The sequence below is a fragment of the Octopus bimaculoides genome, chromosome 28 (assembly GCF_046866305.1).
Source record: "Octopus bimaculoides isolate indiv1 chromosome 28, ASM4686630v1, whole genome shotgun sequence".
NCBI lineage: Eukaryota > Metazoa > Mollusca > Cephalopoda > Octopoda > Octopodidae > Octopus > Octopus bimaculoides.
The window spans coordinates 9,529,133-9,554,500 of NC_142955.1; the positions used below are offsets into that span (position 1 = coordinate 9,529,133).

Consider the following 25,368-nt stretch of genomic DNA (forward strand, 5'->3'; position numbering starts at 1 on the left):
ATGCCTATGAATTAAAGTTCAGTTGGGTTTTTTGCATTTAACCGGAATTCGGCCAACCCGAAAAAACTATTGGCTGGAATCCATTAAATGTCCTTTTGTATAGAAATGAAGAGAGAGACAGGAAGCTGCTGGTGACGTTGGAGATAGAAAGAAAGAGTATAGAAGTAAATGGATGGAGAGAAGTAAATTGATGGAGAGATATTTAGACAGTCGCTAATAATTTGAGATTGTTACATTCTATATAAACTGGTTAACGTACACACATACATGCATACACACTACAACATAACCACACACCACAATATACACACATACATATAATCAAACATACACACAGTGTAACACCTACTTATAAGGTAATGTCCGCTTCTTCTTGCCTTCTTTTAAATATTGTATCAACAGTTGCAAAGTCATATTTATTGCCGTTATTTCAACGAACTGAGATTGCATGAAATTTGTGAGACGTAGAGGTCAGACTGAAACTGAAATTAAAACCCAATCGTTGATTCTGGTAAATATTTTTTAAAAATTATTTTAATTAACAGACAATTTAGTAACATATTTACATCGTTAAGATATCCTTATAGCTATTACAAGCGTAAATACAATATTACATTAAATTTTGTTATATTTTCACGTTGTATTTTATAGATTACAAACGGTTGAAGCATTTTGTAGTGTTACATTTCATTTGCAAGATGTTGTATTCATTACAGTTTTACGATAACAATATAAAAACTATTTGATGGATGAAAGGAATGAAAATGCTTCTCTAATGTTTCAGTATTTTAGGGATTTTATAATGGATTTCTAATTCTAAAGTGAAATATATAATGTGTAAATCAATTTTACGGCTGTAAAATTAATTGCTTATAAACTTCAATTTTTAAGGCTTAGTCAAATAGATAGGATCCCTGCGTAGGACCCTTTATTTTTTCCAGATTGTCCGAGGCTGGTAGATGTGATGATTATATTCCGAAAACAAGAGACCTAACATGAATGCATACAGCAGTGTGAAATGCTCTGCTAAAGGATCTCGAAGGGTGGACAGTGGTAAAATCTGCCACCTCAGTTGGCCGCGGTTGGATATGAATTCAGATCGTAAATAATAGAACAAATAATGCAAGGCCTCGAGTCCAATATTTAATGATTTCTTTAGATTGGCATGTTATTTATCGACCCTGATGAATTAAAAGCAAAACTGCTCTTGCTGAGATTTGTACGCGGAACTCATGACACCCAGAATAAAAACCGCAAGTTATTTTGTTTGCCAATAGAGCTTTTCCTTTTTTCAAACAACGAAATTCTTTAAACTGACCTTTTTGAATTTCATCATTAGACTTTGAATAAAGGCGGTGAGCTGGCAGAACGTAAAAACGGGCAAATAAATGCTTAGCGACATTTCGTCCATGTTTATGTTGTAACTTCAAATTCTGCTGAGGTCGACTTTGCTTTTCATCCTTTCGGAGGTCAATAAAATAAGTACCCGGTGGATACCGGGGTCGATGTAATCGATTCAACCCCTCACCTGAAATTGCTTGCCTTGTGTTAAAATTTGGAACCAATATCGAAATCTGAATAAATGCGGCGAGTTGGCAGAACTTTAGCCGAGCAAAACACTTAGTGGCATTTCGTCAATCTTTACGTTCCAAGTTCAAATTCTACTGGAGCGGATTTTGCGTTTCATCCTTTCGGTGTCGATAAAATTGGACCCAACTGAGCCCTGGAGTCGATGTAATCGACTTATACCGCCGTCACAAAAATGGCTGGCTTTGTGCCAAAATGAGAGACCAATATTAAACTTTGAGTATAAGTGTAACTGTGTGGTTATTTAATTTGTACATAGAATATCCCGAAGGAAAGAAGAATTGTTTAAATAGACAATTTATGATGACATATATTTTTCTCTTACCAAATCAGTATCCTAAGTTGACATTTTAATGTCGACTGTGTATGGATACTTGAAATGTTTTTAAACAAGTAAAAATTGTCACCATCCAAATTTCTTTAATGTCTTCATAAATTGTATTTTTATATTGTAACACTTAAACATCCTATTAAGTTTAAACAAATTTTATTTCCAGGATGAATTGTTGATTACATTTGAGATATTGTATTTGAAACAATAACACTGTCTAAAAAAGTATTTTTGTTTTGTCTTTGGTCAGTAAGTGTGCTTCTATAGAGAAATCAATTGAAATTACTACTATTCCCTGCTAACGTATGTATATGTATATATGTATATATATGTAATATATAGTATATAGTGTATATATATATATGTGTGTGTGTGTGTGTGTGTGTGTGTGTGTGTGTGTGTGTGTATACATATAATATATAGTATATGGTATGTCATACCGGCCATGACGAAGGGAAATAGCCCTGAAACTCGAGTCGCCTTTATTATATATATATTTATATTTATATATTTATATATTTGATCCTTTATATTGAACACTCAATATTTCATCTACATTCAATACTTTCTTTCATGGTGCCATCCATTTTTATTTTATTTTATTTTATATTGTATATTGTATATCATATTATATATTGTATATTCCATATTCTATACCCCACATTAGTTCTGCAGGAATATAAATAAAACATAAAAAACAGACAGTGTTGGAACTCTTTTAAGCAAAATAATATATTCCTCTATACACAATCATACAAAAAACCCCACATTTTTTGTATTTATTTTTAGTCGCATATATATATATATATATATATATATATATATATATATATATATATTATTTTGCTTAAAAGAGTTCCAACACTGTCTGTTTTTTATGTTTTATTTATATTCCTGCAGAACTAATGTGGGGTATAGAATATGGAATATACAATATATAATATAATATACAATATACAATATAAAATAAAATAAAATAAAAATGGATGGCACCATGAAAGAAAGTATTGAATGTAGATGAAATATTGAGTGTTCAGTATAAAGGATCAAATATATAAATATATAAATATAAATATATAAAGGCGACTCGAGTTTCAGGGCTATTTCCCTTCGTCATGGCCGGTATGACAGACTTTAACATATATATGTACATCTTATCTACACATCCCACTGATGCAATGCTGAGACAAGTCACTAGAGCTGTCTGTATACAGGAATACAAACCCACCCTCAACCTTAAATCCGAATGAGGTGACACCCAGATTCCACTCGGGAGTACCCATCTATAATCACCCCTTTCTCATTTACATGTAGAAACCCATACATACATGTTGAGATGCATGATACTGAAATATATATATGTAGTTATATATAATCGTATGAGTGTACATAGTTTAATATGTATGTACGTATGTGTAGATGTATGTGTATTTTAGCGTGCGTGTGTATGTGTGTGCACGTGTGTATGTGTTGTGTGAGTATATGTGTGTGTATAAGCACGTATAAGTATGTGCGTAGATATGTGTACATACACACACACACACACACACACACACACACACATATATAAATTTATATAAACAATGATAAGATCGTTATTCAAAATACCGATCATATCAAGGGGCCAGCATGGGAATAAAAACCTCAGAGGTAATAATTATCATTAAAATTATAATTATATATAATTATATATATATGTATGTATGCACATATATATATGAATATGTCTATGTATAATAAAATAGAAGACAAAATTTTGAATTTGACAGTTGTCTGAGAAAATAGTTTTGTTTATATGTGTAGATGGATAAGCGTATATATGTGTATACATTAAAGTTATATATGTAAGTGTGTATACGTGTTTATATGAGTATGTGTGTTTGTACATATGTGTAGGTAGGTTTATATTTGCATGTATGTAACTAAGACATTATATCCATTCACCGTTAGACGGTGGTCACACACACACACACACACACGCACACACACACACACACACACACACACACACATACAACTTTCAAGAGAGTGAGAGTCATATGTACAGCTTGAACAGACACACATATCAGTACATAAACATACGTTCACATGCACGTACACGCACACACACACACACACACACACACACACACACACACGCCTACACTCTTACATACTTAAATACTCACTTACATACATAAGTACGTACGTACATACATACATACATACATACATACATACATACATACATACATACATACATACGTACGTAGTACATACTTACGTACGCTGTGGTGGTATGCTGCCCTAACAACCAGAGCAATAGCAGCAGCAGTTCACCCGACAACATCGGTTGAGACAGCAGCAACAGCGACACATTAAGCGGCAGAAACACAAACACCGATAACTATGGTCGAAGCACTAACATCAACACTCGGGCCGGGGGTACTGACAATGCCAGCACCAGCGGAACTATTAGCCCCGCGCCCAGAATTAACCACACCGACGGCAGCCACATTACCTCCAGCAACATCAGCGCAGCAACACCATCACTGCGACCGGTGGTGACTACCACAACAGCAACAGCAGTATCGCAGGACCTACATCCTGTAATAGCAGCACCAACGGCAGGTCCAATAACAGTAGCGGCAACAACAATTTTAGGCCCGGAGCTCCAAAGGCGAGACACCTCCACCGTTCAAATTCGGAGATAACTCGGCTCAGCAGGAACTGCCTTTAAACGACGCCTGTACAACCATAAGTCCTCTTTTAGGATTCCGGAAAGACCTTACGTCATGTCCCTGGCTGGCCACGTGTGGCGCATTAAGTATGAAGGAACTCCGTACGAAATTAAATGGAGGTTCATAGAGCAACTAGGGGCCCTGTATAAATGGGAACGGACGTTGCAAGCTTTGCACAGCAGAGCGGGCAATGATAGACTTGCTTCACCCGAGAAGTCTGTTAAACATGAGACATGAGATTATAACTTGTCCCCGCATTTTAAACGCCACCTGCTGCGGGCGTGTTATTCCTCTTTCGTTGATTATGGCTGTGAAAAAATATTTGCGAAGCGAATCCAACCTAACGGCGGAGATTCCCCGTTCTTCATTTAAGAGCATAAGATTTTGCCGACCGGATAAGTCCAAGGGCGATAACCCGTCCGTTTAAAACTCGGTGTATAATATTTTTTTGTTCAAAAATTAACTTACTGTAATGGTTTTCAACCTCCAGTTTGAAAAGTGGTTATATACTTACACACACACGTCACTAAATTCAGAAAGGGCACCAGCTCATTACGATAGTGTTTCAGTGGCTATTCTGTTGTTTTGACTCTTATTTCTAGCAATACTGGTACAGACTAATACCTTTTCTTCAATTTAGTGACGTATATATTTCTGCCCCTAGGCTGCAAAATTGCGAATTAGTCACGCATATTTATATATATATATATACATATATATATATATATATATATATATATATATATATATATATATATATATGTGTGTGTGTGTGTGTGTGTGTGTGTGTGTGTATGTATATATATATATATATATATATATATATATATATATATATATATATGTATATATATATATATACATATATATATATATATATATATATATATATATATGTGTGTGTGTGTGTGTGTGTGTGTGTGTGTGTGTGTGTGTGTGTGTGTGTGGTTTGTGTGTGTGGTTTGTGTGTGTGGTTTGTGTGTGTGTGTGTGTCGTTTGTGTGTGTCTGTGTTTGTATGTCATGAACTCTCCTCCAAAGACGGCGTATGAGCTTTCAGCTATGCCGAACAACCTTCACAAATATTGGGTTGTCCGGAAAGTTCGTGCCGATTTATAGTAGCTTACCTTTCGACTTATTTGCCATGAAACCACCTCAATTCTGGGAAGAGGGAATTTTGAAATTAAAGGAAAGATGAAGACGCATTGTGCAACAAAATGGTTCATATTTGCTTGATTAAAAATGTAATGGCAAGTATTTATTGATCTTTTTCTTTCCTTTAAAAATCGGCACGAACTTTCCGGACAACCCAATAATTTGTTTATAGCGATCAAATGTTCGTGCCGCACATTAGCTCACTGCTGCAGAGCAACGTAAGATGAAGTATTTTGACCAGGAACACAACGTTGATCATTAATTTCAATAACTAAATTTGTTAGTAAGTTAGGTTTCTTATATGTTTTGAAAAATCTGACCTCCGTCATGCTCACTGCAGAGTTTATGTTCCTAAAACGGATTCGGGGTGGGGGATAAATTCTAATGACAATTTGAAGTTTGGAAGTGTGGTAGTTGTAAACAATTTATGGGGATCTTTTTTAAAACGGGGGCCACATTTTTCATTAATGTTTTACGTAGTGTTTTTGGTACGGAAAGACTTTCAAACTTCGTATACTTATTTATTTTGTGTTATAGAACAGAAAAAAATTTTTGTATTCGAATTTATTTCATGTAAAAAATGTCTTATTTCGATAATTTCAACCAATCACTGACAAGTATTCAGTTGTTTACATTTACTCCTTTGGCTGATTAAGCCATAGCTTCGTTTTATTTGCTTTTTTCATTTTAAATTTGCTTTTTCCATTTTCTTTTTTTTTCTTCGTTTTATTTGCTTTTTTCTTTTTAAATTTGCTGTTTTACCCTAACCCTAACCCTAACCCTATCACCGATAGAATTGTTTCAGAATCGTTTGTTTATGTAGTCGGCACTTAATGTATATCGGCTGAATGGACGTCAGTGATTGGTTGAAATTACAGAAATACGACAACTTTAACATGGAATAACTTAAGGATTTCTTTTTTTTTAAAGAAGACTAAGAGAAAAAGATGTTTTATATGACACATTCTACCAGTGTTCCAAGTTTCAAAGTGTTTCGTTAATGAAAAATGTGGCCCCCGTTTTAAAAAAGATCCAATTATGGAGACGCTCGTGTCTCCCCAGTTACGCTTGTATAAGGAGTCTAAAACAACAAAGTGGGAGTGAGTGACTGTTAGAGGCGCTAAATGCAGGTGTAAAAGGTTTCGTTGTGAAGGAAATTAGAATAGAGTGCCCAGTAGAACTGTTATAAAAGGGTTGCCTCCTTGGCACGGTCAGAATAATCAAGAAAATATTAGATAGCTAAAAAGAACTGATAGCATGGTACCGTAGGTTGCAGGTATCAAGCCGGCTACGCATGCAAGATTCCAGTGCCAGGAGATCAACATATCATCATGAAAGAAAGAGAAAAAGCTGATAAGTATGCAGACCTGAGAATTGAGATCGCTAAGATGTGGCAGCTACGAGAGTCGAACATAAAGGTTATCCCTATTGTCATCGGAGCATTGTGTTCAGTACCACCTAATCTGAAAAAAAAAAAAAACATCTGAAAACCTTAGAAATAGCCTACAAAAATCGGCATTACTTGGAACTGCACGTATATTGCGTAAAGTACTGTCTGTCTGAGCTCCTTGTTGTGACTTGACAAACAGTACAAATCCCCAGTAGACACAATATCTTCAATCAACAACCTCACGATATTGTATACTGTGTGACGTCTATAATAATAATAATAATAATAATAATAATAATAATAATAATAATAATAATGGAAAAACAGTCAGCCACCTTCTATATATGGATGACCTAAAATTATATGCAAAAAACGACAAAGAGCTAGAAACACTACTACAGACAGTACACGGCTTTACCAAGGAAATAGAAATGAAATTCGGATTAGAAAAATGTGCCAAAGCAACCCTGAAAAGAGGAAAATTAGTTAAAAGTAGCAATATAACACTAGATAAAGCCAATGAAATAAGAGAACTAGACGAAAGCCAACCATATAAGTATTTAGGAGTCAATGAACTAGATAGGATACAACATACACAAATGAAAGAAAAAATAAAGAAAGAGTACTATAGACGAGTTAGATCACTGCTAAAAACAGAGCTCAATGCTAAAAACAAGATAATGGGTATCAACACTTTAGCTGTCCCAGTTATAAGCTACAGCTACAACATCCTTAACTGGACACTAAACGAACTATGTAAAATAGACAGGAAAACAAGAAAAATAATGACAGGATATAGGATGCACCACCCAAAATCTGACATAGAAAGGTTATATATACAACGCACAGAAGGTGGTAGGGGTCTTATACAGCTAGAAAACTATTATAAAATAACCACCATAGGACTGCAAAAATACCTACTCCAGAAGCAAGGGAAACTAATACAAATAGCCACAAAACACGAGCAAAACAAAAAACTGTTTTCAGTATTTAAGGAAGCTGACAAATACAAACAAGAAATCAATCTACCTAACAAATACGAAGAAGAAGAAGAAGAAACAACAAAAGCTATAAAACAAATGAAATCCAAACTAAAACTAGAACAGCAACGGACCATGATAAAACGATGGCAAGAAAAGCCCCTACATGGTAAATACTGGGCTAAACTAAATGCGAAAGAAATAGACAGAGAAAAATCCCAGCAATGGCTGAGAAGCTCAGGACTCAAAGCAGAGACTGAAGGATTTTTAATTGCTGCACAAGACCAAAGCCTCCCCACCAGAAATTACCAAAAACACATAATGAAAAGAAATATAACAAGTAACTGTAGAATATGTGGAGATCGACAAGAAACAATAAATCATATTATCTCTGGCTGCCCAGTCCTGGCTAAGAAGGAATATATTCACAGACACGACAGAGCTGGGACCTATATACACTGGAAGCTATGCCAACATTATGGAATAGCAACAGAAAAAAGATGGTATAAACACACGCCAGAAAAGGTCACAGAAAACGAGAAAGCAACCATACTCTGGGATATGCCAATACACACAGATAGAGAAATTAAGGCAAATAGACCAGATATAGTTGTCAAAGATCATGAAGGAAAAAAATGCCTTCTAATTGATGTTTCAATACCAGCAGATGACAACGTTTCTCTAAAAGAAATGGAAAAACTTTCAAAATACAAAGACCTGGAAATAGAGATAACTCGAATGTGGAATCTAAAAACAGAAACAATTCCTATCATAGTAGGTGCCTTAGGTATAATAAAAAAATATTCAGACAAATACATAACAAAAACACCAGGACTTACAAATATATATAACATACAGAAAATTGCACTACTGGGTACTGCACACATTCTACGCAAAACACTTTCAATACAGTAAACATAAGAGCACCACAGCAAACCACAGCACATACCCAAGGCGCACAGAGCTGCGCTCGGTAGTGAAGTGAAAGTACGTTATAAAAATAAAACTACTGAATAATAATAATAATAATAATAATAATAATAATAATAACAATAACAATAACAATAACAATAACAATAACAATAATAATAATAATAATAATAATAATAATAATAATAATAATAATAATAATAATAATAATAATAATAATAATAATAATAAAATAACACCGGGGAAGCTTAACATGTGAGTACGATAAATCACTGCTCCGAAACTTATCCAAAAACATCGGAAATAAAGACATCGCATGGAGCCCAAATATAGCTGACAAAGGGTTGGACTATACCCGAGTAAGTAATACTCATTGAAATTTATTCCTATTTTTCCAAATATAATGATGTATTTTAACTTAATACCTCCACTACCCGAACAGCGATCGTAAACACACGTGTTACATCAAAATACAGACCATCCCCAAACCCAAACACCATATACAAAAAATAGCTGACAAAGGGTTGGACTATATCCGAGTAAGTAATACTCATTGAAATTTATCTCTATTTTTACAAATATAATGATGTATTTTAACTTGATACCTCCACTACCCGCACAGCGATCGTAAACACACGTGTTACATCAAAATCAGACCATCTCCGAACCCCAAAACACCATGTACAAAAAAATTACAAACATATTAAATAACACCGGTATTATTTCACCCAAGAATAACAACCGAGAAGTACGTACTGTAAGCTTGTTAAGAAAAAAATACGAAGATATGAACGTGCAAAACAATCTGACAACAGAAATAAACGAACCGGTACCCTACGAAAACGACGACCGTCAAAATAAAGGGCCGGACGTTGTTCCTCATGTCCCGCAAACAAAACCAAAACGGCATAAATGGACACGTGAGGAACACATTTCGATCCTACACGCCTATTTCACAGCAGTACTCTACCCCAAAAACGAAAACGCAACAACACATACATATAAAACATGGAAGAAAAATAATGTAAATATAGACCTCGATAAAACAATGAACCCTAACAAACTAGCTAACATAAGAAGATATATTCTAAAAGCAAAAAAAATATCAGAAATAGAAATAGAACAATTGAAAGGAAAAATACATCAGGAAAATCTAGATAGTAGTCACACAGCAATGCCAAATAATAATATAAACACTGAGATAGCAAAACACGAGGACAAACGTAACATGCCCGGCAAAAACGAAGTAAACAAAAAACAACAAACCCAGACCGTAGAGATGTTTAATAGTGTACAAAAAGCACCAATCCAGAACACCACAGACAAACATATGAATGAAAAGGAAGGCAAAACAAATATAAAGCCTGGAAATAACGAAGGGAAACCTAATAATTACGATACTATGAAAATGAAAATAACCGAAGAACTGAAAACCACAGATCTTAGAATGGACCACAGATTATATCTCCCAAAAATCAAAATAGACAATAAAACAACATCAATAATAAATAGCATAAACCTGGCCGTCACGGAACTAACAACCACAGAAACAACAGGCAATATCACTGAGCTAAATGACATGATATATGCGGCAGCCACTGCAGCCACAAAAGAAGCAGGATACTCACTCAAACCCATCCGAACAGGAGTTCTACCACCCAAACAGACCTTGTGGATAAATAACATCCAGAACAAAATTAAAAAAAAGAGAAAAGATTTATCGATTCTCAACGAAATTAGTAAACAATCAACACTACTAAGTAACAAGAAGAAAACAAAAATACTGTACAAATACAGCATTACAGAAAAAGACTTACCTGAGGCAAAAGAAAAACTAAAGCAAGACATCCTTGCCAAAGCACAGAGGATCCGCCGGTATGAGAAACGCCAACGTTTCTTTGAACAAAACAAACAGTTCAAATCCAACCCCAAAAAACTCTACCAAGAACTGGGTAAAAATAAAATAGACATTACTTCAGCACCAACAGCAGAAGAACTAGAGAAATTCTGGAAACAAATATGGTCGGTGAAGCAACAACCCCAAAAAAGGACCATTAAAACAACGAACTTAGCACCTGAGCAACTCTGGGCCCCTATAACAACTGAAGAGGTCACCCAGACACTGCAGAGACTAAGCAACTGGAAAGCACCTGGACACGACAAGATCCCCAATTTCTGGTTAAAACACCTGCCAGCAATGCATAAAAAGCTGGCAGAAAACTTTAACAACATAATAGCAGATCCAGAAACAATGCCTGAATGGCTCACAAAAGGGAAAACCATCTTAATCCCCAAATCCACGGAAACGGAGAAACCACAAAACTATAGACCTATAACCTGTCTCCCTACGATCTACAAAGCCTTTACTGCAATAATATCGCAGAGAGTGAGTAAACACCTGGAAAATAACAACCTGTTTCCAGAAGAGCAGAAGGGATGCTGCAAGGGCTCATACGGCTGTAAAGATCAATTATTGATCAATAAAGCCATAACTGAAGACAGCCGCAGAAAGAAGAAAGGCCTCAGTATGGCCTGGGTGGACTACCAAAAGGCTTTCGACAGTGTTCCCCACACGTGGATTCTGGAAACACTAGCCATAAACAAGGTGGCACCAATTATCATAAAATACATAGAGCACTCAATGAACAAATGGCAGACAGTGCTACAGCTCCAAACAAAAGAGGGACTTGTGAAAACGAAAGCCATCCCCATTAGAAGAGGAATATTCCAGGGAGACACGCTCTCTCCACTCCTGTTCTGCCTGGCACTCACACCTTTAACAGAATTGCTAAATAGAACTGGATGCGGTTACAAATGCTATGGAAAAACAGTCAGCCACCTTCTATATATGGATGACCTAAAATTATATGCAAAAAACGACAAAGAGCTAGAAACACTACTACAGACAGTACACGGCTTTACCAAGGAAATAGAAATGAAATTCGGATTAGAAAAATGTGCCAAAGCAACCCTGAAAAGAGGAAAATTAGTTAAAAGTAGCAATATAACACTAGATAAAGCCAATGAAATAAGAGAACTAGACGAAAGCCAACCATATAAGTATTTAGGAGTCAATGAACTAGATAGGATACAACATACACAAATGAAAGAAAAAATAAAGAAAGAGTACTATAGACGAGTTAGATCACTACTAAAAACAGAGCTCAATGCTAAAAACAAGATAATGGGTATCAACACTTTAGCTGTCCCAGTTATAAGCTACAGCTACAACGTCCTTAACTGGACACTAAACGAACTATGTAAAATAGACAGGAAAACAAGAAAAATAATGACAGGATATAGGATGCACCACCCAAAATCTGACATAGAAAGGCTATATATACAACGCACAGAAGGTGGCAGGGGTCTTATACAGCTAGAAAACTATTATAAAATAACCACCATAGGATTGCAAAAATACCTACTCCAGAAGCAAGGGAAACTAATACAAATAGCCACAAAACACGAGCAAAACAAAAAACTGTTTTCAGTATTTAAGGAAGCTGACAAATACAAACAAGAAATCAATCTACCTAACAAATACGAAGAAGAAGAAGAAGAAACAACAAAAGCTATAAAACAAATGAAATCCAAACTAAAACTAGAACAGCAACGGACCATGATAAAACGATGGCAAGAAAAGCCCCTACATGGTAAATACTGGGCTAAACTAAATGCGAAAGAAATAGACAGAGAAAAATCCCAGCAATGGCTGAGAAGCTCAGGACTCAAAGCAGAGACTGAAGGATTTTTAATTGCTGCACAAGACCAAAGCCTCCCCACCAGAAATTACCAAAAACACATAATGAAAAGAAATATAACAAGTAACTGTAGAATATGTGGAGATCGACAAGAAACAATAAATCATATTATCTCTGGCTGCCCAGTCCTGGCTAAGAAGGAATATATTCACAGACACGACAGAGCTGGGACCTATATACACTGGAAGCTATGCCAACATTATGGAATAGCAACAGAAAAAAGATGGTATAAACACACGCCAGAAAAGGTCACAGAAAACGAGAAAGCAACCATACTCTGGGATATGCCAATACACACAGATAGAGAAATTAAGGCAAATAGACCAGATATAGTTGTCAAAGATCATGAAGGAAAAAAATGCCTTCTAATTGATGTTTCAATACCAGCAGATGACAACGTTTCTCTAAAAGAAATGGAAAAACTTTCAAAATACAAAGACCTGGAAATAGAGATAACTCGAATGTGGAATCTAAAAACAGAAACAATTCCTATCATAGTAGGTGCCTTAGGTATAATAAAAAAATATTCAGACAAATACATAACAAAAACACCAGGACTTACAAATATATATAACATACAGAAAATTGCACTACTGGGTACTGCACACATTCTACGCAAAACACTTTCAATACAGTAAACATAAGAGCACCACAGCAAACCACAGCACATACCCAAGGCGCACAGAGCTGCGCTCGGTAGTGAAGTGAAAGTACGTTATAAAAATAAAACTACTGAATAATAATAATAATAATAATCACGACGACACAAACTGCGAAAATAGTGCAGCAGTTAATCTCTGCTACGAGCCAGGAACATCTATACTTTCAGTCATCAACTCCTACAATAACAGTACAAATGATTGAAAACAATGAAGAGGCTGGGAGCGGATTGGAAGGAACTACCTTAAACTATGATGCACCTTCTAATCTTGCGTTCTCCAATTCACAAAGCAGAAAAACTTCTAAACCAAGTAGATCCAATTGCAACTTCAAAGTTGGGAATAAATGCCCGTTACAAGCTCACTGCAGGAGGTTTAATGTGATCAACAAGTGCGCGGTCCTTAATAAACTTCAAAACTTTACCAATATTTATACTGGAGCAACTGTTAATTTTAAACAAAGATATTCTGCACATTTAAACTCCTTTAAATATGAAAAACAGAAAATCTACTTCTTTCACAGAGCATATCCCCTACCTTATGAAAAGGAATATGCCACATAACATAGCTTGGTCCATCATTGACCCAGATCCTCCATACCAAGGCCAGCATCCCCCTTGTTGAATGTGTTTGAGGGAATCCTTACAAATTCTGCCACATAATCCTGCACAATTATTAAATAAGCAACATGAAACCTTTCTCTACGTGTGCTCACATATTTACAAGTCATTCGTGTTTTATCTCAAGTCTAATTGTAGTAAAGCTTCTGCTTCTCACTAACAAATAGTCTAGGCATTATATGAGCTCACTTCATTTAATTTATATATCCACAGAGTCATCATATCCTTTGATCCTTTCTTTTATAGATCCTAATTCTCTCCTTTATTTCATATTTAACGCATCTCACCTAGACTATAACTAATAGAATATCTTCTCAGTTACACACACTCACTAAATTAATAGAACAACACTAGGCCTTTTCGGATCTCGTTTCTTTCATTCGCAAAATGAAGATCCCTTCGGTCATGAATGACCATGGGATTACATCTAGAAAGTTGCCCTCCGAGGTACAAGTCCGGGCAAGGTTGCTTGGGGAAGGCCAGCAGTCGCCCATGCATACCAGCTTCCTCTCTCCACACCATTGATGTTATCCAAGGGAAAAGCAAAGGCCGATACAGCTTGGCACCAGTGATGTCGCAACTCATTTCTACAGCTGAGTTAACTAGAGCAACGTGAAATAAAGTGCCTTGCTCAAGAACACAACACGAAGCCTGGTCCGGGAATCGAACTCTCAACCCCACGATCGTAAGCTCGACGCTCCAAGCACTGAGCCGCGCGCCTTCACTTTCGCAAAATATGCATTGTTTAAAAGGAAGTAAAAAATCTGAAAATCGACTATAATAATGTAGCCTTCCAGTTTCATTGCTTTGAAGGTTTGATGTTGTGGAGAAAAAAATCGGAGACAAAAGTTACAGAGGTTTAAAAATGAAAGAAACTGGGTATTTTTAGCCAATAGCGAGACAGAAATTCTCTGCGTTTGGTGGAGCGGTGTCAACTTTAAGGTTGTACCCTGTAAAATTTATAGTTTAGCGTCTGACTTGTTCATTGTAGGTCTCTAAAAAAACAGAAATACCTAATAAAATCAACATGTATCATCTTACTGTTTCTTTTCTTTCTTCATTGATTCTATGTTTTTATACTTTTTAAAAATTTATTATATTAATACATTTCTCTGCATGTGTTTACTGTATGTGTACTACAGTATTATGTATACCTGCCATGTATTTATGTACATCATTAATATATAAGTGCATATGTATGTGTGTGAAAAGGGGACGTCTGTCTTCAAAACTCCAGCGTTGAGTAACGTTTTCATGTTTGGATTTGTAAACTACGATAAGAATAACACTGGTCAACAAAGAATTTGTTCCAAGGAAACGAATACCTGGATCTTATATGTTTTTGCGTGCAGAATTCAAAAATAATGTCAAATTATTTGTATCACCCACAATTTCTCTGTTCCACGATATCCCTCTCAGTTCCCGTTACGTGTGCTAAATTTCAGTTAAGCTGTTGAAATGTGAAGCTAATGGTTAAAGAAATACCCCTAATTAAAATTTTTATGAATAGAATTAACGTAGTCAAATCATAAATCCCGCTATCTGAGTCAATGAGTCCCAAAAATATATGAAATGAAAAATATGTAAAAATACTAAGTGTGAAAAATCAACATAGACAACAGCGGCACAGACAATAGTGAACCACAATACAGCATGCGGTTGTCATAGTAACAAACTGCTAATGCCAAATAGTAACAAGCTGCTAATTACCTAAATTTCCCAAATTTAATTCCAAACAAGATCAAGTTCTTTAATTTACGAGATAAAGTAATTCTTTGGTCGTAATCAAAATTCAGAGTCGCATCGATACACCAAAATTGAAAGCAATCTGCAAAATTAATGAGAAAGACTAGATCCGCTTTTTCTTCTTTTGTTATTCACGGATACATATAACAGTACATAAAATTAATCTAACTTTCCATTTCCTAACTTTAATTTATTTACTTATATGATATCAAGTTTCTATTGTTCTTTAGCAGTATTTATTTCCTTCATTCCTGAGCCCTATAATTTCTTTATAGGGCTCAGGGATTATCTTTAGCTTAATTTTTATTTGTCATATTTAAATCTTTATTTTTTCCCCTCTATTACCAGCGAGCATACACCTTCATTAACATTACAAATCTTTAAATTTAATATTACGGACATCTATTTCTAGTACTACTATAACCAAGTGAGCTCTAAATCTCCCCTTCCTTCTAGTAGTATCTGGCTCCCCTTAGTTTTAGTTCATCATTATATTTTACAACCGTTTTATTACCATCACAGCACCCTTTCCCCCAATTTTGCCAACTCTGGCCAGTGGTTGTGGTCACTTAAAGGATGACAATCTCTACAATCTGTTATTCTTCGTCCATTATCTATGTGTCTATATATATGCACACCCTTGCCTGTTCTGACAATTCACAATACTAACTAGTATATATCTACTCTGCTGCTTCTACCTGTCTCTCTTTCCTCCACTTATATTTCTATCTAACCCTCATTCACTCTCTATTCAAAATTGGAACTGATTACATCCTCTGTTCTTTGGCATCGATTATTATTGAACATTGTAAAATTGCAAATTAGCCACCCATATTATTTATAATTTTCACTTTTACCGTTTATGAAATCAGCGTGTGATTTCAACGGAAATCTTACAAACTGACAAGGCGAGCTGACTGAGAGCCACTGGCACGGTGAGAATGAGATCCACAGGCGTGGTGATAGCCACTGATGAGAGAGAAAGAGAAAAAGAGAGAGAGAGATACCTGTATATGCATATAAATGTATATACAGAGGGAGATAAATGTACATGTATATATATATATATATATATATATATATATATATATATATATATATATATATATATATATATACATGTACATTTATCTCCGGTATAATTTAAAACAAACAGTAAAAGGTTGTCATTATATTACTCGGGGTTTCAAATGTCGGAGCGAAGAGCTACATACATTCTCATCGGCTATTAATAGAAACAAACGCTATGAAAAACCGTTGAATAAAAGGGAAGTTACTCTGTGTAGACAAAGAAAAAAGAAGAGAGTTGAAAAAATACACGCAGTCATATTCTCACAATACATAAGCATAAACCTCCTGCGTTCACAACATCTACATACGTACACACTCACACAAACATGTATACGTACATGCACACACGTATATATATGCGTGTGTGTGTGTGTGTGTGTGTGTGTGTGTGTGTGCGTGTGTGTATGCAACCTCATCATTATATACACATAGGTGCTTATATGCATACACGTAACATAATACATATATATTTAGACGTTTATACGTATAAATATACGTATATATATATATAGACATACATTCACACTCCCGCATATATATATAAATCAAAGGGTGTATGCATGAAAGTCGCACATATGCACTGGACACAGTCTTACACTCATATATATACATATACACATACACACGCACACACATATACATATAATACATACACATATACACGCACACACACGTACACACACAATTAAAAAGGGAAAAGGAAAAAGGAAAATATATATAAAAAAATATAAAAAATAATGGAAGTTAAAACATATGGGGAAGCTTGTGCTTTCAGCCGTGATCTTGGGTGATTACAGCCTTGATTTTGGGTGGGGCTGGGGGTGGGGCAAAATCATAACAGGTATTTTGTGACATGTGAACATGATCCAAAAAGTTCAGTTCTTGAATTTGAACATGTAGCAGGGTTGGCAAATTCATGGATAAAAGTGAGTATAGATCGGCGGAAGAAACGGGTAGTGAGTTCGAAACTACTGATAAGCGAGATAGCTTACGAAAAGTCGAAGGTTTTCTTTACCATGTATCTTTGAATAAAGATTAGGCGTGTATGTGTTCGGTAAAGTGGGGAATGTTGAGACCAAATGTTTTCTTATCGTCTGTCATTTCATAAGGTATTAGGATGTGTGTCTGCAATGGTTCAAGACATCAGTCTTATGGTTAGGGCAGGTTTATCCTGGAATAGAATTTAGACCTTTTCAAGTAAGTATAAATAGCATCTCATTAAGGCTCTAAACGACACGTGCTGTATGAGGCACCTTTTTTCAAAACAGACCAGAAGATTTTAAATAGTGGGCACCCTGCTTCTTTAAAATCCCATATGTGTTTGGCCAGGCTCGTCGCAGTTCTATTTTCCGGGTACTTAAAAGAATTTCTATGTAGATATAGCTTCGTTTTGAAAGAATTTCCTATAGCCCTCTATATGTTTTGCATGTATCCGTGTTATCCATCTGGAATTACACTGATTTGTTATGATAATCAGCCACCAAATTGATTTCAAATGCTTATTCTTTGATTTAAATTACATTACATCACATTATAGTACATGTACAATTACGATTTTAATTCAGTATTCAGAACAACTATGCGACAAACGGGAATGTGAAACATTGCGTAACACATTTGTGATGATTTTGCAGTATTAATGAACGCACATTAATCTACCTTTCGTATTCAAGTTCTGTCTTCTTCCGCTTTGTGTGCTTACTTGCGTGTGTATCTGTGTATGTATGTATGTATGTATGTATGTATACGTACACACACATATATATATACATATGTGTGTGTGTAAAAGTTTATATATATGTGTGTTTGTGTTTATATAATAATCCTTATTCTGACTATTTATGTTTTGTTGATCCTTATATTTTCATTATAGATTAACCATGGAGGACAATGCAGGAAATATTTCGAAAAAACTTATACCTCTGAAAACAGCTTTCTGTGACACAACAAGTGACAGTAATCATGCAGTCTGCAATAGAAAGTGTAACTATTGGAGAAATAATGGCTCAAGAACGGAAATGTTACAGAAACAAACTTCCAGTCAATTAACAACAAAGCAAAAAGGACACAAAGGAAGGCATAATATAATTAGAAGACGAGATGTTTTAGACAAACGCATATATTACACAAAAGTTTATGCATATGAAGACAAAATTAATATGTTGATAAATACTCGGAAGAAGATATGTACTTTTCTAAAACGTGTAGGATTGGATAAAAATATTTTTATGCAAGATTTTACACAGAGAATAGAATTTCTGCAGCAAAGAATTAAGAAATACGATTACAGGCAAGATTTTATTATTTTTGGAAAAATTAAAATGTTTCTGGAACAATATTTGAAAAAACATATTTTACAACATAAACACAAGACCGTTGAGGCACCAAAAATTAAAAACGCATTCCGTCCTGTTTCTCCGGTTGTGTCCAAGCAAGCAGACATCGAACAATTTGATGAAAACTCATGTAATTTAATATCTAGTATCGTTGTCATTCAAGGTGGGATACTAACTTATTCTCGTCATGGCAAGAGAATATGTTGTGTAGGAATAGATGGTGACAGAAATGATATCAATTGTCCATCTTCTGTCACTGATTTCACCAGAATCGGTGAAGAAACTGTTCTAGCCACCCTTCCTTTCCGTCAAATCATTCTTATTATCAGCCCGTCAAGTTGTAAAATAAAAACTTTTCCAATAGGTTTTTATAAGGTCTGTTACTTAGAACATTCTACATTTATAGGTGTAGAAATGTTTAATAAGACTATATACCTCACTGACTGGGATGATGATAGAATAACCAATCAGCTCATTGCAAAAGATGTCCCTACCGATATTGCTGTAGGACTGCAGAACAACATTTTAATATCGTTTGCCAATATTAATAGGGTCACTTCATACAATCTGGGTGGCCAGCAGTTATTTGAGGTATACACCAATTCGCTGGACATCCCAACGCACATCACCGTGTACCACAACCATTTTTATGTCTTCCAGGGACATATTATTTATAGGATTTCCTGTACAGGTGGTGTGTCACAGAGGGAAATTGGAACGAAATGTCAGCATATTTGGTGCAAATACCATATTTTTGATTGATTACTTTGGTGTTCCTCGTACTATTAGAATGACCAAAGACTTTTGGCCCAGATTATCTTCCTGCCGCCAATTACGCACCCCTACTTTGGATGACTGTATTTATACTGAGGATTTCCGCTATATTACAAATATTCTACCTATGTCGTCATCATCGTTATTAATATTCTACAGGAATACAAAAGCCATACTTTTCACTGATGTTGGAGAACAAATTAGCCAAAATTATTTAACTTTTCCTTTCGTTCCTTCACTCTGTTGTCGATTGAAGTCAAACACATTTCTGGTGTTTTATCCTGAAATTGAAAATCTTCAGGTTATTAAATGTCCTGAACTAACCAAGGGCCATTTACTCAAGGTCCACACTGATTACATTAAATTATGTAATATTGTATCAAATAAGTGTTTAGCTCTGACCAACAGTGAAAACAAAGTAGGGGTACAAATCCTATTGGTTAAGGAGGATAAAGTTGACGTCATTAACAGAATACCATTAGAACATGGCTATGTTACCATTGCTGCAACTCCAATAAATTTTGTCGTTGTAGACGGAAGGAAACATAAACTGGCATTTTATTCCACTTCTGGTGAGGAGCTTTTTGAAAAATACCTTCAGTTCTACGGCTATCCCCATCATATCTACTCTGACAATGTATATTACTATGTTCTGTTCAAGAGAGAGTCTTTTGTAATATGTTACGATATATACGGAGAGATTAAATGGCAGTGGAAACTACCTTTGACTGTTTGCCCTCACATTACTGTTTTCCAAGGAACTGTTTATATGGTGGACATTGTACACAATAGAATTCTTCTTTACAAGTATCATAACTGGTCTGACTGTTATTTGCGCATCAAAAATCCTTATATCAGAAATCTAGATATAAGATTGAAGGGAAATGCAAACAACAAAGTACTCATTGCTGAAACAATTCATCTTTCAACTGGACAGTTGGTCATGTCTGACACAAACAATGATTGCTTGTTATATATTTCTAATGAAGGAGACATTCTGTCTACACTAACCCTGCCGTCTACAGCGACGGATATATGTCGATGGAACTGCAATCAAATAGGCATCACTCTACCCTTAGAAAAACAATTACGGGTTATTGGAAACTTATCACAGAGATTTCGAACTGTATCATTAAGCTACCCTTACGTACGGGTGCGTAACTTAGGTATGGGTCATATTGTTTGTTATTGTGATAAACCATCTCATCATATAGATATCGTATCAATGAAAAATGATAAGCAATTCGAAATATTTTGGGCATTTAAAATTCCTTTTGTAGTAAAGTCTTTAACAATAGAAAATGAAACTGTATTAATTGTCACTAAAAAGAAAGTATTTAAGTACACAAATGATCGTCGTCGTATTTATATTCAGCGTCGCTACCATCGTCGTATTTGTGGCCATAAGATGAAGCCCACTGTTTTACTGTCCCAAATGAAACCTTCACCCAATCTCTACGGTGGATGTATTGATGAAATGTATGTTTATCTGATAGACAACAGCCGCATGTTTGCTATAAAGGACAATAGCTTTGTGGTGAAAGATCACGTTAGAAATAATCAACTTAACATGCACGCTGACTGCGTAGATGTATTTTCTAGAAACATTTGTATCAGTGAAATGTTGTCCTCTGCAATATATCTACAGGATCTGACAGTTTCTGATGAAGCTCGACATCTTGATGTTGTCTATCCGTGTTTGGAAGACAAATTACTAGTGGAATTTAATTGTTTGGTTATTACTGACAATAACCTGATTGCAGGATTTGACATGCATAATCAATATATTAAGATACTAACATTTGATGGTCAATTAATGGACTCTGTCAAATTGAGTGTTTGTGCTATCAGCATGTGTCGATGGCAGTCCAACACACTGGTTATTGCGACGCATGAAGAAAAAAAACGACTATTGACATTAAAAGTGGAATTTCCACTATCGTTGATAACTTACCAAACGAGAAATAAGTATGCGCATGTCGCTTGTTTGTCAGGTAATTTATTGGTGTGTTGTACGGAAGACGAAAATCGCACGTTGCATATCGTTGATATTGATGAAATACATTCGATTGTGAATGTACTAAAACGAAGGACAATAGCTTTGTGGTGAAAGATCACGTTAGAAATAATCATTCGATTGTGAATGTACTAAAACGTGAGGCATTAACAAGAAACAGACGTACTGATAGTAACTCCTTGGGTATCATCTGTGCTATTACAGTTGCTGCTAATGATGATATCATTGTCAGTGATGAATATTTCATACATTTCTTGAACTGCAATGGTCAGTACTTACATTCACTTAGACACGGCATGTGGCATCTCAGGATATTTAACTCCATGACAGCTGATAACTGTTATTTGTACATTCATGGTCCGTGGGAGAGGTATATAAACTGCTGTAACTATGATAAAGTTGTGCGTTTGACTCTGACTGGTGAATATAATAGAATATTTTTAAATAAAAGTACTTGTAAAGTTATAGTAGATTTCAGCTGTATAAACTGTAAAGGACCAAGGTTTGTTGGATACCACTACCTCAATCGTAAATTGCACATCGAAGGCTTGTTTAACCATAATCGGGAAAGGTTTACCGTTTCTCGATTACAAACAAACAACTCTCCTGTTCAAGTAAAAGATATCGATATCTCTGACGAGGGACACACTGTGGTGAGTGAAAAAATTAACAATGGCAATGTTAAAATATTAGATAGAGACGGGGATCTGCTACATCACAAAGATCTTGGAACTTTAGTTGGTGGTGTGTGTTTTACAAAAGAAAGAGATATAATGGTCACAGTTCCTAATAGACGAGAAATATTTCAACTGAAGAAGCAAGATTTAGTAAAATACAAAGTCTGGCAAAGCCGAGAGCCTTACGGTGTAATATGTAGAATAGTGGGAAACATTTACTGGTGTGTACATATTAACTTGACTGAATACCATTGCATAAAGATTGATGGTGACCAGCTGAATGTTCTTGAATCTATGTCGTTATTAAAAGTTGATTCTCGCCTTCATTTCCCTTCCATTACGTCTCAAACGAACAAAGAAATATTCAGCAATGAATTAATTAAATTGAAACACAATGCAGAAGATGGAGGAGAAAGAAGTAAATCAGGTAAAATAGTTGGTAAAGGTAGATTAAAGGTGAGATGTGGCAATTACATAGCGGAGAGTATGTCAGGAACTGATGAAATAACAGTGAGGAAACTGCTGTATAGAATGGCGATGGTTCCTCTTTCAATTCCTACATGGGATGAACCAGTAAATTATGATGACAATAACAGTAGAGACTACAGCAGCAAACTAATTAAGTTAGATGACAATGTCAGTGTGTTTATGTTTAGAGACACAGTCACAGTGATCACCACAGCTACAGGTGGTATACTTCAACATAAACTACTACTACAACAACCACTAGATATATGTCGGTGGACAGATGAAAGTTTCATAGTCGTCGTTGGTACAAAACTGATGTTCTTCAAACGGGATCTCTCTCATTTAAAAACCATCAATACTGAAAAATATTACAACAGGGTTTATAAAAACAACGACAATCAGCTCGTGTGTGGTGGTCATTTTGTTGGCGACATAGCTGAAGGTGGAGGCTATCATTACTATGTGGATGTCATTGATATCGATGGTGGGACATGTAAATACAGTCGTGAAGTTTGTTCTGGGGTAGCGGAGTTAGATGCGTGGTTTGTGAAGTTTGGTGTAGTGTGTGATATAGTAGTGACATCTGGTGGTGATATCGCTGTTGTTAAGTGGGAGAAGGGAAGATGGTCGTATCCTGTATGAATTCTGTTGGTATAGGGAACATTTGTTCAGGAGTATAAAACTACCAATAATCTTGAAGAATTGGATATACAAACCTTATCTAACCACACATGGTGAATATTTTTATATAACAGATGAACATAACAATATTTACCAAATACCTAGATATAATGAACACCAAACATCCGAAGATATTGAAAACCTAACAACTGAAGATGTTTCACAATATTTACTCCTCAGTGGTGATGATAATGAAGTATCCACAGTTCTTGGTTTTGATATTTCAAACAATTCTTTCTTGGTGTTTGGAATTATTCCAGGACATCGATCTTTTGGTTTTATTCATTATGAGAAATAAATATTTTCCTAAATATTAGAGTTAGAGTTTGTTGTTCGTTTTATTATTGTTATTGGGTTCAAAACTGAACGTACATCAGTTAAATTTCATTCTACATATTATTAAAAATTATTATGGTAACATTTTTTAGCATACATAGTCTCTCCTTATCTCTTATATAACATAGACCTGTGTGAATGTATTCACTTTTCATGCGAAAACGGCTGCGCGAATTGCTTTCCATACTTGGAATGCATGAATAATTTGAGCTCGGGTACATAATAGGGTCTTCAGTCTATCTTTTTAATAAAAACTATGACTATCAGAAATACTCGGCGTTGCTCGGGTTAAAGAAAACCGTCGTCTAGATTATGCAGCTCTCAACTGCTAGTAACTGAGATACCAACTTCCTACGTAACTCTGCAACCCATACCAGCATGGAACATAGACGTTAAGTGAAATGTGAAAAGAAAGTTTTCGATTCATATACGTATATAAAGTAAATACACGTTTGTCTAACTTATTTCGTAACCAAAAAAAAACATGTACAGATTATAAACAATGAAAGGCCGTACATAGTGTACACACACAGACACACAGACACAGACACACACACACACACAGACACATACAGACACACAGACACACACACACACACACACAGACAGACACACACACACAGACAGACACACACACACACACACACACACACACACACACACACACACACACACACACACACACACACACACAAACAAACAAATAACGAATATATCACGTTATTGTTTCACTTTTATACACAGATATACATGTCAGTCGAAAAGTGAAAGTGTAATAGTAATACTTTAACACTCAATGGTTTTACACTTCTGTATATGACATCTACATACTATTCATGTAAGTGCTTCTTCATATACTGTGTTTTCTGTCTTGCCATGTTTATCACTGAGAATGTAGAGGTTCTTTTCGTCTCCAGTTCTAGAACATCCAACATACAGCTGACCATGTGAGAAGCAAGGTTGAAGGAGGTTAAGTCCCACCACCTTTAGAGATTGACCATATGCTTTGTTGATAGACATTGCAAAGCTAGGTTTGACAGGAAACTGCAGTCTCTTGAACTGAAAGAGATCATTTGAAATGAGAGGTATCCTTGGAATGAAAACATTCTCACCCATCATGTTGCCTGTAAT

The 25,368-nt window shown here is 35.4% G+C and overlaps 1 protein-coding gene across 2 annotated transcripts; it reads left to right on the forward strand.

The window, feature by feature from the left end:
* Window positions 1–98: 98 nt before the first annotated feature.
* Window positions 99–24,217, forward strand: LOC149130524 (uncharacterized). 2 transcript variants are annotated; one of them, XM_089343836.1, is made up of 2 exons: window positions 99–511; window positions 18,822–24,217. In XM_089343836.1, the coding sequence occupies exon 2, from the start codon at window positions 19,934–19,936 to the stop codon at window positions 22,166–22,168; it is 2,235 nt and encodes a 744-aa protein (XP_089199962.1). In that variant the 5' UTR covers window positions 99–511; window positions 18,822–19,933; the 3' UTR covers window positions 22,169–24,217. The 2 variants fall into 2 exon arrangements, with proteins under 2 accessions (XP_089199962.1, XP_089199963.1); XM_089343837.1 differs by having other exon boundaries at window positions 146–356.
* Window positions 24,218–25,368: the final 1,151 nt, after the last annotated feature.